General features: G+C 47.9%; 1 protein-coding gene across 8 annotated transcripts in view; it reads right to left on the minus strand.

The window, feature by feature from the left end:
* Positions 1-23,408, minus strand: part of MYOCD (myocardin) — a 214,365-nt gene that overhangs the window by 51,761 nt on the left and 139,196 nt on the right. The window contains exon 1 of one of the 8 annotated variants that reach the window (XM_071764108.1): positions 6,114-6,252. The exons of 6 other annotated variants lie outside the window; for them this stretch is intronic. In XM_071764108.1, coding sequence (XP_071620209.1) covers positions 6,114-6,152 — 39 coding nt within the window. In that variant the 5' untranslated portion in view covers positions 6,153-6,252. Of the gene's footprint in view, positions 1-6,113; positions 6,253-23,408 lie in introns of those variants that run through there. One more of the 8 variants, XM_071764116.1, reaches the window with a different exon arrangement.

A 23,408-nucleotide genomic window follows, 5' to 3' on the forward strand; every position in this document is an offset into this window, starting at 1 on the left:
GCCTGTTTCATGGTGGCACAACATTAGTGAGTTATAACTGTCCTATGCTGAATTTCTGTACCCATGATTTCCAGGTGCTGAACTCCAGGTCTGGAGCAGAATCCCACCTCCCAAGGGCACAATCCATGCTGTCATGTGGCAGCCCAATTCCAGTAATCCAGGATAGCTAAAACCAAAATCAAAAATCATTCATCTCAGGAAATGTGTTATTTTTACAAAGGTCTCTCCTGTCACAGCAGCACAAAGACCACCAGTACAGCAGCACCAGTAGTGCTTCCAGTACCCAACATTTGGTAAATTTTATTAATTACTGCTAATGTATTTCCTGTCTCTTTAATAGTGAGAATTGCAAGTAATAAATTCCTACTAAAACCAATGAGACACATGTCTATGAAGAAGGAAAACAGCCTTGCATTTCCACTACTCCATGCTGACCAATTCCCCGTGCTTTTGGCAATACCATTTAGTTTAACTGAAAAGCACAGCCAAGGTTTTAGCCATAAATTCAGAAGTCTCCTTGTGCCCTGAAAGGGTGGAAGTGAAGCATAACTGGGGAGAAACACTTACATGGCCCAACCTGTGTCTGCTTGCCAGAGGCTCAGCTCTCAGCATTGCCTGAACTCAGCAAAATATCCATAGTACTGCAGCACAGAGACTGCTGGGACACTGTCACTCTCCAAAAAATAACATTTCAATAATCACATGCTTCCTAAATCATCCCTGGCTGACAAGGAACCGTCGAGATGTGAAGTACAGGGTACCTTTGGCTACATGGGGCAACGTCTTAAAGGGCATCCAGAGGTGCAGGAGGAAGATAAGAGGGCCAAATCCTGCAGTGGGGCTGTCACCTGATGGGATGTGACACTGAGCCCATGCAATGGGAGGCTGTAAGAATGCCACTCTGTATTTTAGATGGTGCTTATTCTGTTAGGAAAAGCAAGGATTATTTAGTATAGGAAATTCAGTTTCCACTCTCTGCTCTCCCCAGAATTTCTGAAGACAAAAAAAATTAAACTAGGATGATTAAACTGGCAATAGTGCAGAACATTCACTGCCTGAGAAGTCAACCCCCTGATCACTGGCTGCTAAGTGAACTGCAGCACTGGGAAGATCCAAGCTCTTCTCAAGCTACCCCTGAAAATTCTCACACTCCCCGTGCTCTGTTTTTATCTTTCTCTTCTCCCCTAGGTGCTCCTGGGGTGAAGGCTGAGGTTCTGCCAGGCTCTCAGGCTGCTGGGGATGAGCCTGCCCTGGGGGGCTGAGCTGGTGCTGGATCTGCCCACAGGCACTGTGTACTGGGACACAGTGCAGGGATGCTGCTGGCAGAGTGAAGTGTCCACTGGGATTGGCAGCAGATTCCCAAATAGCTCCCTGAGAGCTTCTGTGGGTGCTGTGGGACTGGAGGGAGTCTGGGTTGGGGCTGGTGAGGTGAGGAGGGAAACCCAGGGTGGTGGGTGCCAGAAACACCAGCAGAGCTCTGCCTTGGTGCCCAGGCAGCCTGCAAGGACCCTCCATCCTCTGCCAGATGTGACATGTGTGATGGGACAGCCTGTGAGAGGGCTGCAGCCTCCCAGTATTACCAGTCAGCACTGTGGAAGGGGATGGCTGCCCCCAAGATGCTGAGCTGACTCAGCCTCCAGCCCTGGTGCTCTCTTCTTCACACACTGAGTTCCATCTGCCTCAACTTCCCTGCATGGATCTAGTGGTGATGGGAGACCTGTGCTCCATGTTTTCACCAGGAAGTCACAGCATGGCTGGGCAGTCTGGGCTGGGGCAACTGTTCCTGCCAGAGCTGGGCTGGCATCTCCCTCTGGAGCCTGCTGCTTCCCAGCACTCCTGCTCTGCCTTGGTGTGCTTCACTGCCAGCAGGTCTCTGTCCTGTATCAGCCACTGTGATCATTGCCCAAAGGCAAGCAGCATGTGAAATAAAGCAGACAAAATCAGTGTGAGAGTGGAGACCCACGAATGGGTCAGGTGAAGGTGAAATGAGCTCTGTAGTCAGCTGCGTGTGGGGTTTGGATGGGGACCTCTCCCCTCCTGAGAGCACATGCCATTGTGAGTACATGCACAGCTCTTGCTGGGAAGGGCCCTTTTCCAGCTCATTTAATTGCATCAGTGCCAGAACTCAGAGAGGGGTTTGGGAACCTTCCCCCTCGCTGCCTCACAAACAGGAGAAAATATTCCTGACTGCTTCAGCATGAAATCCCAGAGCTGCCTTCCGTGAATCCTTATGAGAGTAAACATGATGGCCCATGCGGGGCTTGCTGGGAAATGGCAGGGCATCATCCCTGCTTTTGTTGTTCCCTTCACAAATAAAGCACGAAACACAGACCAGATAAGTAGCAGAAGTTAAAACCTCTCCTCTGCCCCTTCGGGGAGCTCGGGAAACTTTGGCAGTTTAATGCGCCGAGAGCGCGTGCAGCTGAAGGCAGATGAAGAGGAAAAACTGACCCAGCATCTTCAAAGGATTAAGACACCAGGCGTAAGCTATACACCATGTAAGGCTCTGACAGGGGAAGCAGAGCTTTTTAATGAATCACTGCATGCTCTTCTCTCCCATGCCTTTCCCTGCAGGATGAGGCAGTGATAAGCATTCCCTAACCTGTCTCAAACACTCAGTGTTTCATCATTCCCCTCCCCACGCTCCTGAGAAGCAGAAGACACAAAAACTTAGAAACAAAGATGATATCCTCCTCTTGGCCTGTATCATCTTCCCCTCCACCAGGAAAGCAGAGCCCTCCTGGACCTTGAGAGGGGGCATCTCCTTGGGGGCAACATTTCCAGCCTCTTGTCCCTGACTACAGAGCAGGGAGAAGTGACAGTGAATTGCCAAGCTTGAGGAGCCCCTTTGCTACAGCCCTGGAAGGTTTAAATGGTGCTGGAAGAACCATGTCTACATGAAAAGGGGTTTAAAATCAATCAGGGAATTGAATACAGAGGAGATCTTGTCAACTAGCTGATTCCATTAGCACTGTCAGGAACACTAAGGATATAGACATTACATGGTTTGAAAATGTTTCCAAGAGTTCTGTGTATTATTATGTTATCTCTGATCTAAACCCCTGTTAGGGATTTCATGCTCGTAGGCTGTGCTTGAGATTCAGCACATTAATCAGTGAGATCTCCCTGAGATGTGTCAACAAATTCAACCCTCTGTTCTGAGTTAGTGGCTGGGAGGGAAGGAGCACAGTGTTGGTGTTTAGGAGGAGCTTGAACCTGCAGGGGCTCAGTCACCCACAGAGCAGGAAGGGAGGTGATGTACCTGAGTGCCTTCTCCTAGGGCAGTGGAGATCACAAAGAAGCAGACTGGGGTACAATCCTTTCTGTCCTCCCTGGCTGCTCCTCTCTTCATATTGCTACTCTTGGGAAGTGAAAATGGAGTTTCAGAAAAGAGAAACTAGATATTAAGCCCCTGTATAAATGGGGCATCTGAATGTTGGTGTGAACCCAGGGAGGAGGAATGCTCCATGTGCACCCCAGCCTGAATGGGAGGAATGAGGAGACTGAGTGAGGACAGCACCCAAACCTGAGTCCTGCAAGAGGGGACAGTGGCTGTAGTTTCTTCCGTGTGGAAGGAGGTGGGGATATGGCAAATGGAACTTGGGAGAAGGGAGATATGGATTCCTGTACCCCAGTGTTCCCAGTCCCAAAGTGAATGGGGGTGTAGTCATGGAACCAGCAGAAAGAAGGATGTGATTAAAGGTGACCTGGTTGTTCATCCAGAGCTTGTGCTCCCTGTCATCATCAGCTTCAAGTTCTGAAGAGATGGCACATTCATCAGTCCCAAGAATGCAGAGCACCTTGTGGCCCACCTATCTGAAACCTAAAACATGAAGGAAGAAATGTCCATCATGGCACATGAGAGCAGGGCTGAGTTGGGGTGGGGTGCAGGAGCACCCCATGTCAGCAATGGCAGCATCATACATGAGCACAAACGTTTGCTCACTGAGTGAACTGGCAGTGGTGAGATTGTGTAAATGTGTGAGAGGGACATCAGGGGTTTCCACACGCTGGGCCCTTAGATTTCATTTCCTTTCTAATGCAACCCATGCCTGGGAATCTCTTGGCAACACGGTGCAGTACCCCGATGTACACTAGGAATCTAGGCTCATTATTCTCCCTGTTGACCAACATTTCTGAGACAATAGAAAGATGAAAATTAATTGCAGAACTTGTGTTTTTAAAAGTAAATGGAATTAAGCAAAATGTTCTGTGCCAAAATCTGATCCTGTAAGAGTGAAAGGGAAAACAGAGGGAATGTCACGGGAAAGGCCACTTTGTAACACTGCATTTCCCCAGCAAAGATAACCTTGGACACAAACTGATCAAATCGACATTGTCCCAGCAAGGTACCACTGCATTCATCAGCTGCATTTGATTATGATTTGATAAATCTGGAACAAGCCTCAGCCAGCAGAACTGAGTGAAAGCACCCCAGGAGCTGTGCTGTCACACAGGACCATGTCACGGGCTGGTGGGAGTCTGCAGAGCCCTGACCCGTGTGGCTGCTGGCACAGGGGACAAGCTCTGCACTGGCACTTGTGCTCCACAGTGCCTGCCACAACTCACGGACCTGCACTAAACAGTTTTCTTGAAGAAACATTTGTGATGACAGCTTCAGCCCTCCATGTATATGTCTTCATCGTGTTGATGCAGACCTGCCTGTGAATCCTCCACACTCTGACAGATTTTAATTTCTTATAAATATGTCTGATCATAACCTGTAAACAACACAGTTTTGGGGTAGCCTTGTAGCTGACATGATCCTCTGCTTTTGTAACGTTCTTCTCAAAGGTTTTGGACAAATTTTTATGCCTCACCTCACCATGGCTGACATGCCTGGGGATCTCTTGTACTTGATGTTACTAAATCTCAGCAGAAGATGACTGTTGCACCAGGATCCTGTGTGAGCAGGGATTGTCTTGTCCTGGGTCTGTGTAGCCCCCAGTCCCTTTGAGTTCTGTCCACTCTGTGCTCAATGGTCATGGTTTGAAAAGTATCAATGTCCAAGCTCTGTCCCACAGCAGGATCTGCCACCCCCAGAGGCCACCCCAACACACAGACCCTTAGCATGAACACTTCTGACATCAGGCTGTCATCTTGCTGGAGATGCTGGCACCACGGAATCACAGAACTGAAAGATCATCTAGTTCCAAACTCTCCAGCCTGGGCATCTACAGCTCACCAGCAGCCTGATGCCACCACCTTGGGTTTCTTTGCACCATCCCTGCTCTTTTGTGGGTCTGATCAGTAATTTTACAGAAGACAGCTTAAGGACCATGGAAATTCCTGGCTGTCCTTTAACTCAGGCTAAATGGAGGTATTTCCCCTTATCAAGGTTCTGCTGGTCAGCTCCACAGGCCTGAAGGATTCGTGCCTTTGCTCAGATTCAGTGTCTCCAAGAGGAAGGACAGCCTCTTTCAGTTCAAAGCTCCTGCAGGGCCCATGGTTTCAGGTCAGCAATCCCTTGGGTGCAGCAGAACCCCACATGTACCTGCAGGCAGTTACAAAGGAGCTCTACCCAAACATACAAGATGTTTAGCAGGTGAGGACTGGGGCTATGAGGGCATCTGGAGGATCCAAAACAGGCTGAAGGACACTGTAAACTTTAGGGAGCATTTTACCCTGATAAGCATCTCAGCAGTGGCACAGCCCTGCTCACATCAGCCCTGGGGGAGCATGGCACCAGCTGAACTGGAGGTGGCTGCAGCCTGGGAGAGCTCAGAGGGATCCTGTGCCCCTTTGCAGACTGAAGTCCTCGGATGGAAGCTTCCACCTTCCAGACAGTCAGGGGAGCAAGAGCCCCTGAAAGGGTCTCATCAAACACTGGTGTCCCACTGCCACATGGCCAGGAAACAACACTTCTAGCAGCACTCAGAAGTGACACCCTGAGGGGTGGTGGCCCTGGAAATGGCCCTGTTATGCTCAAAGGCAGGCAGTGCCAGGAGCCTGTCCACAGAAAAGAGAGCAGGTTATGTGCTCTGCCTCCTGCTCCTTTGGACAGAGCAGCTGTCATGATCCTGCCATGCCACAGCCTCACTTTGGTCCCTTATCTTTGTCACAGGAAAGCCCCACTGTCCCCTCCCACAGCATGAGCAGCCACAGTCACCTACCTGGTGAGGGTCTCCGGAGAGAAGGAGCAGGGTGACCATCCCCTGGGGACACCCCGGGCTGGGGTTGGGGCAGACCCAGGGGCTGGCAGGGCGGTGGCTGCAGCCCTGCTGGGATCCTGCCTCCCGGCTGGGTCAGAAATGAACTGTGCTGAGCTCAGTTCCAGGGAAAGACTTTTGGCTTTTGAAAACATGAAAGACAGCTCGAGAGTGTCCAAACTGCCTAGCTCCACCTCATTTTGGGAAAAAGTGAGAAGAGGAGGATATCCGAAATAATGAGTTTTCTGAATATTTATTCAAAACATAACAACAGATAAACTCCAATCACATGTTGCATTCAAATATTGGAATATTTATTCCAAATATGGTCCTGTTGCAATTGTATGATAAACATGAAAGCGAGAGTGCAGTTATTTATGTCCTGCCTTCAGCTTCTCAATAGCATGTTTAAGTTTAGGGTATTTCTGCTCTTTCATCCAGCTGTCTGACTTTATCAAGTCCTGTACAACTCGGGAGAGGCAACCATGCCCGTGGCAGAGCAAGCCCCAGCAGACCTTGAGAGGGATGGGTTTCCCTTGTGGAAAACACATTATGTCCCTCCTGCTTCTCTCCTGGCCCCCGTGGAGCAGAACTGGCAGAAAGCTGTGTCACACAGTCCCCTGGCAAGGAGGGGAATCCTTCCTCCCTGTCTGGGGCTGGAGGAGCTTCCAATATCATTTAAAGGAAACAATAAGTCAGTGGTAGTGAGGGAGGGCTATTTGGGGTGCTCCAAGAAGGCACATACTGTGCCCAGGAGCAATGGAATATTAGGCAAAGGGAAGTTTTGACTGAACAGCCAAAAAAAGCTCTTGGCAGGACCTCCTGTTCTGTGTGGAGCCACCTCTTGCGTGGCAGGATGGGTGCCCTCAACTGCCCATTTGGAATTGGATTTACACTTACTGGTATGATGTGATATTTACCTTCATGCTCTGCTCTGCTCTGGCCATGAACTGGAACTGTCATGGGTCCTGAGGAGGGATAGGCCTGGAACTCTACAGCACTGATGTTCTCCTGGACCTTGGCAGGTTCTAACACAGCCTCAGAGATAGGGCCAAGGAGTTCACATCTAGCTGGGAGAAGAAACTTGAGGGCATCTGGGAAACTGGACAGATCACTCTCACCTGAGGTGAATGCAAGTCAAGAAGAAAAACATATCCTCTGGATAGTCCATCCTGATTTTGGATAAAGAACCTCAGAAACCCACTGCTGACTCTGATTAGTCTGTATTGTGGGCTCCAACACTGTGATTCTGGGGTCAGTCAGAGACCCCAGGGCCTTTTGCAAGTAGAAATTTCCCTTAGGAAACTTAGTGGGTGAAGGACTACAAGGGGGGAAAGTCATAGGCTTATGAGGACAACAGATGTTTCTCCTGACTTGCCAAGCCATGAGAACAGTAACATGCCAGCAGCAAAATATTCCAGGGGTAATTCAACACACATCAACCAGACCCAGCAGATGGGTGACCTACCTCTCAAGGGGGTGAGAAGCAAGGTCACTGAGTGCCACAAGTGACAGTATGGACACCACATTTCCCAAGGTGATGGGAAATTCCACCCAGAGCAACCTTGTGCACAGCTGTGCACACACACCCAACACTCCCCTGAGCACTGCTAGTTTCAGCTGGCTCCCAAACCTCCTGATGTCACTGTTCCTCACCCCCAATTCACAGAGATATTGTTACATCAGTTCTTCCAAGTGCTCCTCAGCTTGTGGTCTACAGAGAGCTCCTGGGGAGCTCAGCCCCTTGACCCTGCCCATAGCAGAAGGCTCAGTCTGTGCTTGTCCTGCACAGCATCTGTACTGGATGCTTTGCAGGGAACATAAAACTTCTAGAGGAAAATCAGACAAATAGTTCAAATGCTTAGCTTGCACTTGAAAAGCAGTGTTGGATCATTCCTTGAAGTCTTAAATTTATCCTCTGAAGCTTTTCCACCAAAGGTTTCTCATCACATAAATGAACTATGTGCTCAGAGTACACCCACTTCCTGCACTGACAGATCCATGTTCTCCTCCTCCTTTACGATGTTATTTTCTAAACTCATTGACCATGTCTTAGCACTCCAATGATGAGAACTAAAAGCGCAGTGGGAATCTTGGCATGCTCTGATGTTTCTCTGCTGTCCCTCAGGTTTTGTGTTTATACCATGTCTTGGCAATCATGTACCATCTCCTCAGGTAGGATGCTTTCTGCATCTCCATCTTCTATGCTCTTATTCACTCCTTTTCTGTCTTCATGGCATCTTCCTGAAGTGAGGTGACTGACCCATCCCAGCTGAACACCTGCCAGCCTGTTGGAGGGTAAGATTCTGACTCAGTAGCACTAAAAGTAAGCTCGTTTTTGATTGCTTTTCACTACACTTTTACACTGACCTCCTGTTTTGACTCAGCACACGTAATTCCTTTGAATACAAAACTTTGCACTAACTGCTCAAACATTGACTTGTCAGACTGACCTCAGTTTAGCTGTGTTCCTTCCATTCTTAACTGCAGTCATACAATTTTCCAGCACCTGCAACTCTTTTTTTTTTCTGTGTAAAGTCCTTAGTGTATTATTCAATATAAATCTCATGAAAAATGAGTCTCTCACATTGTTCTCTCTCATAGATGTCCATTTACTGCCCTACTTTTTTTTTCTTTTTCTTTTTTTTTTTTTCAGGCAGAAAGCAAATAGTGAACCAAGAGATGGTTTTGGTATTGGTTTGTGGGTATATATTGAGAGAACAACAAAGCAGAGAGGCATGTGCTAAGACATATGACCAGGCTGCTTGCCTTCTTGAACCACTGTGGGTCATACAGAGGAGAGACAACCAGACCTCCAGGATGTAAAAGCAGATTAAATCCAGTCTGGAACACAGAATATAACATACAGATTTGTAGGAACAGTTCTCTGGATCAGCAGAGTGAAAGGTGGTCTGGACTGAACCATTTCACCCACACCAGACACTTCTAAGATTCAGCTGGACAGGGTCCTGGACCATCTTGTCTACACCATGTTTTTACCAAGAAAGGTTGGACCAGACAATCCTTTAGATTCCTTCCAACCTGCTATTACATTATTTCAAGGCAAACTGCTGAGGGAAATTCTAATTGCAGGGGTTTCTGATCTCACAGTCCTGTCCCCTACACAAATGAGTGCATTCCCATCTCCCAGTTACATCCCAGGCCTGAACATGCAGGTTTCAGAGCTGTGAAATTTGTCTGTGTTCAACCTCATGGCCTGGCAGAACCCAGCTTCTTCCACACCCACCCATGAATGTGTCACCCTGCTACACTCCAGCCCAGCCACCTCCAGTCACAGGGAAAGCAAAGGGGCTCTGCAGGCGTCTCTGAGGCTGGGATTTAAACCAAGCATCACAAAGTCCTGCACGTCTGTTGTTACTGATGGTGGCATCTCATCTGGAAGGAGCCCAGCCTGTTTCTAACAGCCAGGAGTGCTGTGGTGCCAGCTGGAGAAGACATGGCTGTGTCTGTGTGCTGAGAGCAGGGAGTGTGGCATCTCTTCCTCCATCTTCTCTCCTGCAGCCCAGCTCATCTTTCTGCTTGCTCTTTACCAGTGCTTCCTCCAGCCCTGTGCTGGGGACCAGCAATGGGGAGCCCTCCCTGGCTGAGCAAACGTTAAGGCTGGAGGCAGGGAGACAAAACCAGTTCTCCCACTGAGCTGCACTCAGCAGAAATAATTGAGAAGCCTATTAAGAAACAATATGCAGCAACGTCCACATGACAGAGTCATTTGTTCAAGCCAGAAACACACTTAAAACTGTCTTCCAGTACTTTTACCACCCTTTTTATTTCCAGTCTGGGGAAAATAAGCAGTCAGGAAGCTAAGAACTTGATGTTTGCCTCTGATTAGCCAGTAAGGTCTCTGACTATCTACCCTCCATCTCTGTGGGCTCAGGGCAATGCTAACACGGAGGATAAGCTGAGGGAGAGCTGCACACAGGGAGGTGATAGATTCCTTTATCTGCTAGAGCATCACAAGTCTACTGCTAACAGGCATTGCTCATGAAGGCTTTTACATTCCAAATCCAGTGGAGGATCTCAAGCCTTTGAGCACCATTTATCTACAGAAGCATTCCCACCACCTAAACCCTGTTGCCTTTGAGAAAATAACTGACTGGGAACTCAAACAACTTGGAGACGAAATTGGCCTTTGGCCTATGGGAACACAGACTTCAAATCTTGTAAAGATGAAGCTGACACTTAGAGCATCAGCTTGAAGATGAGTCCGAGCTGTGGGGCCCACTTTGGGCCACTTGTGGGCTGGAGTTGCCAAGGGATTCCCCAGGCTGAACAGGGCAAATGCAGGTAAGAATTGGCCAAGGTTGATGCACCACCACTGTGCTGCAAGGTGTTTTGGCATGGATGTGAGCAGGACAGGCTGCTGCCCCTGTGCTGGCCTCTCTGCAGCCAGGGGAATGAGATAGCAGCTGTGGGGCCATGTACTGGGTCTGCTCATCAGAGCATCCCCTACTGCATATGGAAACAGAAAGGCAGCAGGAAGATGTTTGTGCTCAGGCAAGCTACCAGGAGACAGAGTGCATGCAGTCATGTAATCAGTCTGTGCAGGAAGGTTTAGAGATAAAGAAGAGTTATGCATACAGTTAAAAATAATGAATGGGCTTCACCTAGGAAGAAGAGCAGGCAGAGAATGAAATAAGAGTTTGCAATCACATGGCACCAGAAAGAGGAAATGTGGTTTTGGAATCAGCTCTCACTCTGTTAGAAAAACTCATCCAGACTCCAGCAGAGTGATTCCTGCATCCCAGAGGGGCTCATCTCTGTCCCACTCAGTCCAGTGGGACACCACAGGTGGTGTGCAGGGATGGGTTGAGCTGTGGCAGGGCAGGGCAGCCCATTCCCCTTTGTTGGCCTCCTTTGAACCTTCAAGAATCATCCCAGAAGGAGCCTGGGGGGTGTCTCTGAGCTTCCAAATCCATGGCCTGGGTTCTGGTATGCTGCATTTGCACAGGAGTATAGGGAGAACCAAGCAGGGTGCAGGATCAAGGTGCAGTTGGACCCTGGGGGCCACAAGCTGGGTGTGGAGGTGGAAAGCACTGAATCAGAAAGGAGGGAATATCACAGTGTCCTGGAGCACTTCCAAGGGAAGAGAGCACCAGGGTGTGACATCTGACACTGAAGCAGTGATTAAAAAAAATTGCATGTACTGGGGGTTAGTAGATGAAGAGGGAAGCCCTAAGGGGAGCCCAAAGAGCCTGGTCTAGACTGAGATGGCAACCCAGAAGCCAACTGAAGTGAGCTGAAGTGACTCCCAACCTCAACTCCAGCAGCAGCCGAAGGGAATGGCTGCCTGCAGGCCAGGAAGGGGTGTGACCTTTCTCATTTTATTTGCAAGTTCGGAGCAAGGAGACAAATATTTACTGGGATGTTTATTTGAGAACAAGTTGGTGGGAAGAAGAGCATGGCTGTTATCAAAGGAATGCTTATTTTTGTCAAAGCCTGTGGAAACAGTGTTCGTGAATAATTCATCTTTCTATGACCAGCACTATCCACAAAGTGTTTGTTATTTATTTATTCATTTATTACCCTTTTCAATATCCATCAGAGTGATTTATAACATGTAATGAACCAAAGATCATTAGTGCGTGACTGAAGAACTGGTACAAGCTTATCTGCAGGACATTGCTCGGCAAAGCACCAAATTCTCTTCTGAATTTATTTTCCCCATCAATGCATCATCTGAGATGTGGTGTTTTCTTGAGCCTGGCTATGCCAAAGATGTTATTTCCCTTTGGGAGGCCCTGGTGGTTCGAATACTCAGCAGTTGACAGCTGCCTGGAACTCACTACAAAAGGATTAAAGCCAACAGCATTTCTATCTTTTCATCTTTCAAGCCTTAGACTGAATCAGGCACTGGCTGCTACTTGTTGCTGCTATTCATGACATAGCTGGTGTTGCAGTGACCTTTTCTCTGTTATGGTCTTATCTGATATTTGCAGGACTTTGTATAATTGAGGAGTTTATGTGTAGTGATGTTTCTGGATCATTTTCTCTCTGTTTCTGGAGGAATTTTACATTGGTGAAAGGTGTTACAGAAATGACACCCCAGCATGAAATCCTCCGGGCACTCATCAAGCACCTACAGGAAGGAGCAGCACAGCTTCTCCATTCTGCTCCAAGCAAGATGCCTCAGCCCTGGGCAGGGAGGACAATCAGGACCATCAGCCCAGCCCAGTGTGAGGTCCCAAGAAGCAGGAGGCAGAAGTTTGGTAGCAGGTGAAACCAGAACAACTCTCTGCTCCAGAGTTGTTCTCATCCAGCAGAGCCTGGGCCAACCCACTAAAAAAAGAAAAAAGTGAGCTCAGCACAGGCTGGAGTGTGTTTTTCTGCCTTAGTTACCATTTCTAGCAAACTCCTACCCTACCAAGCCTGCACAACAGCATGCAGGACCATCTTCTCCAGCAGTATTATACCTCCCCCACAGTGCCATGGTAGGGCATCTTGCTGTCATACCCATTTTGCCTACTCACATGGTACCACTCAAAGCCCACTGTGCCATGTCCCACTGGATCTTCATGCCCAGATCCCTCAGTCTGAGGTTGTCCCGTGATTTCCCAATGCTTTTGGTATTTCCTCCTGCTTTGCTTGGTGTTTGCACAGCCTGGGAGAGGGGTCCTGCTTGTCTGTGCTGATCACAGTCATGCTGGTGGGAATGGGTGAAAATCCACATGTCCAGACATGGAGTTTCCACTGGCAGCTCAGTGCCAGGTTCAGACCCATTGGAGGGAGGAGATGGAGGCTCTGCAGCTTTGTGGGCTCTCCCACATCTTGTGACAACAAAAGCACTTGGCTAAGGGAGCAGACATGGGTCCAAGTTAGTTCCCGAAGCACCTTGGACCAAGTTTGAACAGCACTGTTGGCTTCAAAGATGGGACAGAGCCTATGTCTGAACAGCCCCAAGCTTTGGGTGACTCTTGGTGCTGCTCCTGTGTAAGCTCCTGAAACAGCAACTTCATTTCTCATACCTCCCAGCCTAAAGCATAAATCTTTGAAAAGACTGCCTGAATTTATAAACTGCAACTTCTGGGGATTGTGAGATACAGCACTTTCTGCCAGGCACTGGCTATAGCACCACACAGCATTTGACTTGGACTGAAATTTTTGAAGGCTTTATGACACTTCATTTAGGAAAATAAAACCATCTTTAGGAACAATGACTGTGTAATATCCCTTTCAGAGGCTGCATTCCCAGCACCTGGGTGAATATGTGTGTGTCCTATTTTGGGATAAATCAAACAGAATCCATGTCCTTGGGGCAGAGCATACACTTTGCACCAGAAGAGATCGAAGACTATTTTCACCCTGCAGCTGTGAGGCACTGCTGGAAAGCAAAGAAATCCTTAAGGAAACCTTCTGAGAAAACAACTCCAATGGAGAAAAACAAGTACAGCCTGCTGGGACCTGTAGCTTATTTTTGGTCTGCAAAGCTAAGGTGAATGACAACACCACAGCAAGGGATAAAGCTCCCTTTCAACAGCCTTCCTACATACAAGAAGCAGACAGTCTAGGAAGAACCTTTTCATCTTGCCTCTTCTGGAAAATAGAACCTTGAACTTCAGCTGTGAGCATAGAATCATTGACTCATGGAATGGTTTGCCTTGGAAGGAACCTTAGAGATCATCCAGTTCCAACCCCTCCTGCCATGGGCAGGGACACCTTCCACCAGCCCAGGTTTCTCCAAGCCCCATCCAACCTGGGCTGGAACACTGCCAGGGATGGGGCAGCCACAGCTTCTCTGGGCAACCTGGGACAGGGGCTCAACACATTCACAACAAAAAATTCTTATTAAGATCTCATCTCAATCTCACCTCTTTTAGTTTAAAACTGTCCCTCCTCATCCCATTCCTCCAGACCTTTGTCCAAAGTCCCTCCCCAGCTTTCCTGGAGCCCCTTCAGGCACTGGAAGGTGCTCTAAGGTCTCCTCATTGCAGCCTTCTTTTCTCCAGGCTGAACAACCCCATCTCTTCCATATTGGCTCCAGAGCAGAGCTGCTTCAGCCCTTGGGTCATCTCTATGGCCTCCTCTGGACTCATTCCACAAGCTCCATGTCTTTCTTCTATTGGGGACACCAGGACTGGACCAAACACTGAAGGGGAAATCTCATGCCCAGCTGAAGGGAGCATAAAGACAGCCACTCTGGGTGACTACAGCCCATCTAACCAACAGTCCAGTCTCTGGCAGGGGTCAATAGCAGATGCTTATGGAAGGAGATGAGAACAAAGCAAGCACACAAAGACAACTTCCTAGACCATGGTCCTCACGTCCAACAATGCAGCTCAGGCATATCATGAGAGATCTTCACCTCTCTTGTATGCTATTGCACAATAGTTGTGTCCAACATAATAGTCAAGGGTGCTCTACTTGGTGCTGGTTGAAATTTTAAGCAGATGAAAAAGACCCTCCCTGTGAGCCCCATCCAGCTTCCAAATTCTGTGCATCTACCACTGTGAAATCCTCCCCACAGCACACTGGGCATCACAGATGTGGATGGTGGGTGGGAAGAGGATTGCTGCCCCAGGGAATCTGCAGGCAGCAAACCACATGTGGGGTGCCTGCTGCACCTCACAGCTTGGGCAGCTCAGCCCTTCCAGCACCACACTGGGCTGGGGAGGGATGGAGATCCCCACTCCACCCATTTCAATCTGCATTACTGGGAGGACTGGGGCTACCCTGGCAGGATGTGGCCTGTGCCAGAGGGTGCAGGAAGCTGGTCAGAGGCAGAAAGAATGGAAAATGTTCGCTGCTGTTTCTCTTTAACTTTAGGAACTGTTCCAGCTCAGATAATAACAGAAGAGTTCACTTTGCCATGTCAAATATGCAGGTACTTTGCAGTATTAAGATTTGATGCCCTGTGCTTATAAAACTGGCCCCTCCTGATCATGGGAAGAGAAAGTTGCCCATAAACAACATTTTTTTTCTTATTTAATGCACGTTCTTGGGCAAAAGGAGTCAATCAATTTTTCATAAAGTATAAAACAGAGATAAGTGCTTGGGATCATGTGTGAGTCCCTGTCAAACAGGACCGATAAGCTGGTGATGCAGCACAGGGAGTGCTCTGCCAGCATTGGCCAAGTGACCTTTTCATTAGTTTGCCTTAAGCAGTTAATCTCTTTTTTCCACGATACAGACCCATTACATCATACATGCTTTTTAAATATTAATTTTTCTCCATGTCATGCCTAGGAGGATTTGGTTATTTTTTTACCTTTTTTTAGCACAGCCCTCCCCATCTTGCTGAGTTTTCAGCAGGGTCAGAGTTAAGCAGTTTCCAGGAAGAACTGAAAGTGCTTGTTTGCAGTGAGTATGTGATGGCTGAGGGGCAGGATGTAAAGCCCTGTGACTTAGGAAACCTTGCCAGGCCAGAAGCAGGGGTTGGGCCTCTCCAAAGGCAGCCCTGTGATGGCAAGGGAACTCCAGGGCCAATGAAGCATTTGCTGCCTGTGCGTGGGGTACCATAAACGGGAGAAACGCAGCTGCAGCCAGTGCTCCTCAGCAGGGCTCCAGCTTCTACAGAAAAATACTTCAAAATGATTTAGAGGAAAAAAATGTGCTTCAAATGTGTCACTGGCATTTTGTTGTTTCTGACTTGTAAATCATTTCAAGCTCCCTGTGTCACTTACATAGAAAAAAAAAAAATGGTACCAGCTGCTACCTGCCAGAGAAGGCCAAAGCCTTCAAACTAAGCTGCTCCTGGCTCCACACTGGCTCTTGCAATAGATGTAAAAAATGTCTCAACAACACCTTTGACATATTCCTGTCTTCCTGCATCTGGGTTCACTGACCTCATAACAGGAGAACCCCTGGTACAGGGATCAGCTTTTGCCTGGAGTTCACACTTTATTATTAGCCATGGTTGAAGGAACAATAATAAATCAACTTTGTTGTTTCAGAGGTATGGGTAAAACAGAGATCATGATATTTATAAGCACAGGATAAGGCTGCACCATGTTTTGTTGCTACCCAGCAGCAACATGCACTGCAGAGCCCTGGCAGCCCATGGGTAGCAAACCTCATTCTCCAAAACTGTCTGGTTTTTCTTTGTGGATGGGAGCTCCTGGCAGGCTCCAGCCTCTACTCACCAGGGCAAGGATGTCTTCCAGGTCCTCCTCTCAAACTGGAGGCATAAGCTGCACATAACAGCTCATATTTCTACTTTGGGCAGACTTTCTCCTTTTTTAATCAGACTTGCTGTAGGTGAGAGCATCAGTGGAACACCCTACCACTGGTTGGATATAGTTTGTGTAACTTAAAGAAGTGTCTAAGTTTTTGAGAGCAGTGCTGTGAAATCTGACACAGAAGACCTGGGCTTGCCTGCACCAAAGTCTCTTTCTCCAACCCTTCTGGAAGTCTGGGACTAGTGGGACAATCACCTGGCATGGTCCCATCTAAAAGGAATCACCAAGCCATGATGATCCCATCCTGCTGAATCCAAAGTGAGGAATCAGGGACCTGGGACCATGAATGGAATAAGGAGAGGAACAAGCCAGTGTTACGTGTCTAGTTTGGCCCAGTCCTACACCATCTATTCTGGTTCCTCTGCAACATCAGCAGGAGTCTTCAGGTCTTTCTTCTCTGGGTCTCAAGTATTTGGGATAGCCCCTATGAACCCTCCCACTGAGACACCCCAAGCCTACTATGTCAAAGACCAGAGAAGATCAGATCTGCTTTAAAGAGGCTCTTCTCCTCCCCAGAATTTCCCTCTCCTTCTCCAGGGCTGGAGAAGGGAAAACAATGGATGGAGAAATCATTCTACTGCCTCAGCAAGCCTGGTATTTCAAGAAGAGGAAAGGGATTGTCCCAGATATTGACTGAAGGGCTGTGAGGTGGAGACAATTCCTCTGTATCCTACCCTACAAGGAGAATCATCTAGATAGTTGAGATAGAGGACAGAAAAACAGAAAGGAAGAGGAACCTGCCTGTCCCTGTGTATCCCTGGTTAGTTCTGACTCCAGGAGGTGGGCAGAGGGGCCAGGAGGTCAGTCCAGGGAGTTGGGCTGGGAAAAGCTCCCCCTAAGGTTCACTGTTACTGCAGCTTCTTTAGCTTCATCAGTCTTGGCCACGGCTGCAGCTCTGGAAATCCTGAACTGGCTGTGCCGCACTCCTGCTGCTGAACAGCTAGAGCAAACACTTAGAACATTTGTGATATTTTGAGAATTATGATTTTTTGTTTGTTTGTTTTTGGTTTTTTTCCTCTCCTTTCTTCTTCTTAGCAACATTTTTTTCCTTCATATTATGCAAACTATTTCACAGTTACAACAGCACTTACTCTGACAGTTGGCCTCTCCTTCCCTTGTAACATCCAATGAAGATTTAGACAACAAAATCTACATCCTGAACCATTCCTTAGACAGACTTTTCCATTTTGTTTTTTCTGTTACAAACTTAATAAAAATATTTCCTTTTCAACAATGTCTTTTACAACTTTCTCTAGCCAAAGGGCTTCCCTTCCCTGGGTTTCAGAAGTCAGCTGTAGTCCACGAGTGATTGTGGGAATGAAACAGCAAGGGTTTAAAAAAAATAAAGAAAAGCACTTTTTGTGGCATTCTGGGCTGAGTGTCCAGCCCTGATGTGCTGGCTGCCACACAGCAGATCCCATCCAGCCCAGGAGTGCTTCCACCAGGACCTCTCCTGCAGTGCCTTAGCCAACAGTGGGAGGGACTTGAGGCACTTCAAAAGCAGAAATAGTTTCTGCATATGCAGAGAGTCAGCTGAGTGTTATCTCAGGCTGAAGAGCCAAATGCTGTTCGTAGCTACTTGATGAATTGTTAGCAAGCTGAATGTTCTCCATGACTCCTGGACCAGCTCACCAGCTCCAGGGTCTGCCCAGCATGCAGGACCAGATCCTCAGCATCTCCCAGAGCACGGCCCTACCACCCAACAGCTACAGTGCACCAGGAACATATGGACACGATCTCCTGCAGACTGTTGTGGCTGCTGCAAATGTATGAAATGTAAATTGTGAAAGTGAAATTGCAAGGAGAGCTAATCTCCACATTGTATTAGACAAAATACCAGCAGATAAGCACCAAGTGTGAAGTGTCCGGCGGTTTCACATTCCGCCTGACTCAATGGAGCCTTAAAATAGCACTTCCCAGTGCAATACTTTAAACAAAAACATCCAAGGGATTATTAATACCATGAGACAGAAACCAGTTTTATGTATTCCAGTGCAGACGGGCAGCAAGGGAGCTTCCCATGTGCACTCCATGGAGGGGAGGGTGTGACAGCAGCCACCATGGGCAGCTCTGCCCCTCCTGACAGCTGGAGGGAAAGGAGCTTCCAGCCCACCACACATGCCTGTGGGATCCACCAACAGGAGGAAGGGACAAGGGACAAGCTTCCAAACAGCTCTTCAGGGTGATGCTTCTCCAGGAGAGAAGGATGAGCACGCAGCAAGGAAGACACTGCCGCTCGTCCTGGCCCATCCACACCCTGTGAGCTGCAGTGGGCACAGCAGCTCATGTGTCCCCTCAGCCCAGGTGACATTCTGCTCCTTTGGATGCAGCCTCATGAAGCAAAAGGCTTGAGGTCTGGTTTGGAGAACCCCTTGTAATAAATGTCCCCTGCCCAGAGAAGCAGGGGCCCCCTCCTCTTGCAACATCAGCTCTGCTGACCTGGCAGCTGCTGTCCTGTCCTCTGCCTGCACTCAGCCCTTCCTGCTCCCTGGGGATGGAGCTGGTGGTTCCCCACATCCCCTGGGGCAGCCCTCTGCTCTGCAGCCACCCCTGCCCTGGGCCCTTTCTCAGAGGGCAGGGGAAGTTTGGCAGCAGAAACCTCACTGATTTTTTTGGCTGTCCCTTCAATGTCCCATTCCCAACATTTCCTGGAGCCCCACAGCCTCCAGCTGCCATCTACATGAAGTTTTTCTTTGTAGACTGTTTTTTTGTCTGGGTCTTGGGAGAGAGAGCAGAGGAGGTGCATGAGCAGTTGTCAGTGCACAGCAAACAACTTCCCATTTTTATTTTCCCTGTTACAGAGTGCTGTACAGAGCACACAGAGTCCTTACCAAGAACAGCTCTCTCAGCTCTCTGTTTCTACCATGACATTACTACGAGTCATGGGCACTACCAAATGGGAATGCACATTTGCAAAAGCTGGATAAAATGTCCTGGTGCACTAGGAAGGAGTCACCCACTGCTCTCGGTGGCACTGCTGGTGAATCCTCCTCACCACGGTGGGCCTGACCTGCTCAGAATGCCAGCACTGTGGGGACATCATTCCATGGCCACTCTTCCAGGACACACACTTTTTCCAGCTCAGATTCCTGACACCAAGCACACTCCTGGGATGCAGTCCAAGCCCAAGCAGAGTGAAATCCAGTGAAATCCTAAACTGTCCATGAGACAGCACACACAGAGCAACAGAGTGATAGAAACCCCAGCGAGGGGTTTCCAAAGCAAACATCTTGTACCAAGTGATAGGATCTGAGATGAAGTTTTTTTGTTTTGCTGGAGTCAACCTTTGTTGTTTTCTTTATGGCAAGTACTAATGAACTCAATGGTAAAACATGGCATTTCCCAAACAGCCAGTCTCCTCCCTGGGATGCACCAGCTCCAGGATGGGTCTGTCATCAAGCCTTTGCCTTTAATCACTCAACACATGTTTTCAATCTGCATGTCCATATGGTAATAACTTTATTAGTTTTCATTTGTCAGACCAAAACACCCTATAGGTTGCAGCATGCTGTAGGACATTGTCCAGGCAGGTTATTCTTAGCAACAAATGAATTTACAAAGAAAAGGCAGGGCTGCAGTTCAGCCTTTGTTTTTATTGCCTGCACCCATCACTCCTGACCTCCAGCCTCTCCTCCAGCCCCTTCCCAACCGCGCAGCCATTGTCAGCTGCCCCTTGTGCTCTGTGCTGTACATATGTTGCTACAGAATGATGCTGAGACCTTCAAACCCAACTCTTTTGATCCTGGAAATTCCTTGTCTGCCTCTTTCCACTACATCTGTGGCAAAATCATGTGTCTCAGTAAGATCCTGACAAACCCAGAAGAATGAGACTTGTGGGTGCCAAGGGTGATGTGCAACAGAAAATGTTGCTGTGCCACTACTGCAGTAGATCCTAAGAAGAAATTATCTGGTGTGAGAGTGCTGAGCCCCTGGCCCAGGCTGCCCAGAGAAGCTGTGGCTGCCCCATCCCTGGCAGTGTTCCAACCCAGGTTGGATGGGGCTTGGAGCAACCTGGGCTGGTGGGAGGTGTCCCTGCCCATGGCAGGGGGTTGGAACTGGATGATCTCTCACAAGCCTTCCAATCCAAAGCTGTCTGTGTTCCTCTGGATGCACTGTCCCTGCTCAATGCCCCTTTTGGCCGTGCCTGGGCCATAAAGGCTGCTGAAGGCAATGCAGCCTCCCCATCAATAAAGGCAGCAGGAGCCTGGAGGTGAGGGCTTTGCAGCCCCCATGCACACCATGGTGAGCAGCATTGCCACCCCAGGTAGCCACAGTCTATTCCTTCTGATCCTTCTACTGCAGAGCAGGGAACCACATTTAGCAGTGTTTATTACACACGAGAAAAGTGAGGCAGCTGGTAAGCAAAGGTTACTGTGTCACAGTACTATCAGAAAGCAGCTGCAATGAGAACTATATCAGTGCTGACTCCTTCCTGCTTTCCTTCAGGCCATTGGATTTCTGAGGTGGGACTGTGTGCTCAAGATCTGTCATATTTATAAAAATCACTCAGTTACATCTCCTGAGCACAAGGTGGTCTCAAAGCTGACACCTCACCAGAGGAGATAGTTTGATACTACCCAATAATTTACTTGATGGTTGATTCGTAATGGTTTCTAATTGCCTGATGATGATTACAGATATCAACCATATCTTCCAAAAGGCTTTTTAAGCCTATATATGGTCAGCATATTGAACCAGAATATTTATTTTGTTTTTCTGGAACCAGATAGCTGGGTACCAACACTGGCTGCAGTGGGATGGAGAGAGAGAACAGCAGAAGGGTATGGAGCCTATGAACTTGGATATGAGGAAGTTATTTCTCCTTCTAGGAAGAAGAAATGCTGGGAAGAAGATGGAGAATGAGAAACAGCATCAGAAATATCAGGGATAATAAAAAAACCAAAGAGCCATTGCACAGCTCCCAAAGATGAAAAGTCAGTGGAAGTTGGCTACTCCACTATTGTCAGAAAAATATTTCCCACATCCCCCCTCTGTTTCATTGGATACAGGAGCTTTTGTTCCCAGTCAAGTAAGGATGCACATGAAGAATTCATCGTCAGCTTAGCAGTAACCAATCCTTTCTTTCACAAGTGCTGAAGACAATCAGTACATAAATTATTATGGGATAAGTAGCACCAAGAGCAGTTTACACTTCTGCTGCATCAATGTGATTGAGGGGAGAAGGAAGGAGACTATTTTTTCATACACAAAAGCTCTTGAATGAGGATGGGTGTGTGGTCAGCCCCTGTGTCCATTCCAGCCAGCCCATTCTTTCTTCTTGCTCAAGCTCCAGCTCTGCCCAAAGGTTTCTTCCCAGCCCAAGAAGGCCACCAGCATCCTGGCCTTTGTCAGGAATAGTGTGTCCAGAAGGAGCAGGGCAGGGATTGTCCCCCTGTGCTGGGCACTGGGGAGGCTGCACCTCCAATCCTGGGGTCAGTTCTAGACCCTCAGGACCCTCAGGACATTGAGGGGCTGGAGTGTGTCCAGAGAAGGGAATGGAGCTGGGGAAGGGTCTGGACCACAAGTCTGCCCAGGAGTCCCAGTCTGTCTGGGGGTGTTGATCCTGGAGCAGAGGAGGCTGAGGGGAGATCTTGTGGCTCTCTGCAACCCCCTGAGAGGAGGTTGGAGCCAGGGGTGGGGTGGGGTTTGGTCTCTTGACCCTAGTAAAAAGCAACAAGACAAGAGGAAATGAGCTCAACTTGTTCCAGGAGAGGTTCAGATGGATATGAGAAGAAACTTCTTCATCAATAGGGTAATTAGAGAGTGGAACAGCTGCCCAAGGAGGCAACTGAATCACTATCTCTGGAGGTGTCTAAAAGCCCTGGAGAGGTGGTGCTGAGGGACATGGGTTAGTGCTGGACTAGAAAGAGTTGGACTCAGTGATCTTAGAGGTCTATTCCAACCAGGATGATTCTGTGGCTCTTCTGAACTGGAAGAGATTTTCTAGGTGGGGCTGGGCAGATTCCCAATGGCCATCGATGGGTAATGGTCTGAAGAGGAAAGGGCAGGTAGGTGAAAGCAGTAGAGAGTTTTCTCCATTGCTCTCTACTTGCTCACTTGGAAGGTTTTGCTCAGCACTTGGAATATATACCTGAGAAATATTATATGGTTTTAAGCTTCCTTCCACCATTTCATTCTTGGGTTTCTTAAAGATGGCACTGATGAAGTGGTGGTGTATTGCAAGGTGGTTTCCAGATAGCAACCAAAAATACTGTTTGATTGATGGAATTGTGAGTGGTTTGGTTTACATGTTTTAGTGTTGATTTACGTGAACAAAAGTACAATTAGAGAATGAAAGTTTATTTGTACTGTTTAAACCAATAATTTGCCACATATCCCCATTCCTGAATGAAAACCTGGATCAGTCCCTCTTGGAAACACAATACAAGCTGTCAGAATAAATATTTCTCTCTTCCAAAAGGGACTCAGAGTGCACATAAGCAAACAAATGTCTCTCTGAAGTGAAACCATTAATATACATATTGTCATAGCATTTCATCCAGCCACAGATATAAACCTGGTTCTCAACTGTCTCTGACACTGAAAAATGGAATAAAAGATTTGTTCCCTGTCTGTTAATAAGCAGAATTTTCTTTCAAGGACACATAATCCTGTCCTATTATTTTCTGAGACACAATTATGCACAATCTTAAAGTAATGTTTGACTTCTGCGTTTTCATGAAAGCTAAAAAGCAGCTTTGCATAAGAAGATAATAACTTATGGATAAAGCTCCCACATTTCATATGCTGCATATCTCTACCTATGAATTGCCCAGACTTGCTTTCCAGTGTGCCAGGAGAAGCCAAAAGAAAAGTGAAGAGGTTCAGACACTTTTGACTAAGCACTAAAAACACCAGGAAACTTGTTTCAAAAATCATCCCATTTCCCATTCCCAGAGAGATTACAGAATTGGTTTTGAGTAATAGCTGACTATTAACATCTCTCAGTTATAAAAAAAAAAAAAAAAAAAGATATTAGCTCAGAATAAAACATGTCTGTGGTCCCACCAGCTGACATAGGCTTCTGAACAGGTGCCTGCAGGGCTTTTGAGAAGAAACTATACCT

The sequence above is a fragment of the Heliangelus exortis genome, chromosome 20 (assembly GCF_036169615.1).
Source record: "Heliangelus exortis chromosome 20, bHelExo1.hap1, whole genome shotgun sequence".
Lineage (NCBI taxonomy): Eukaryota > Metazoa > Chordata > Aves > Apodiformes > Trochilidae > Heliangelus > Heliangelus exortis.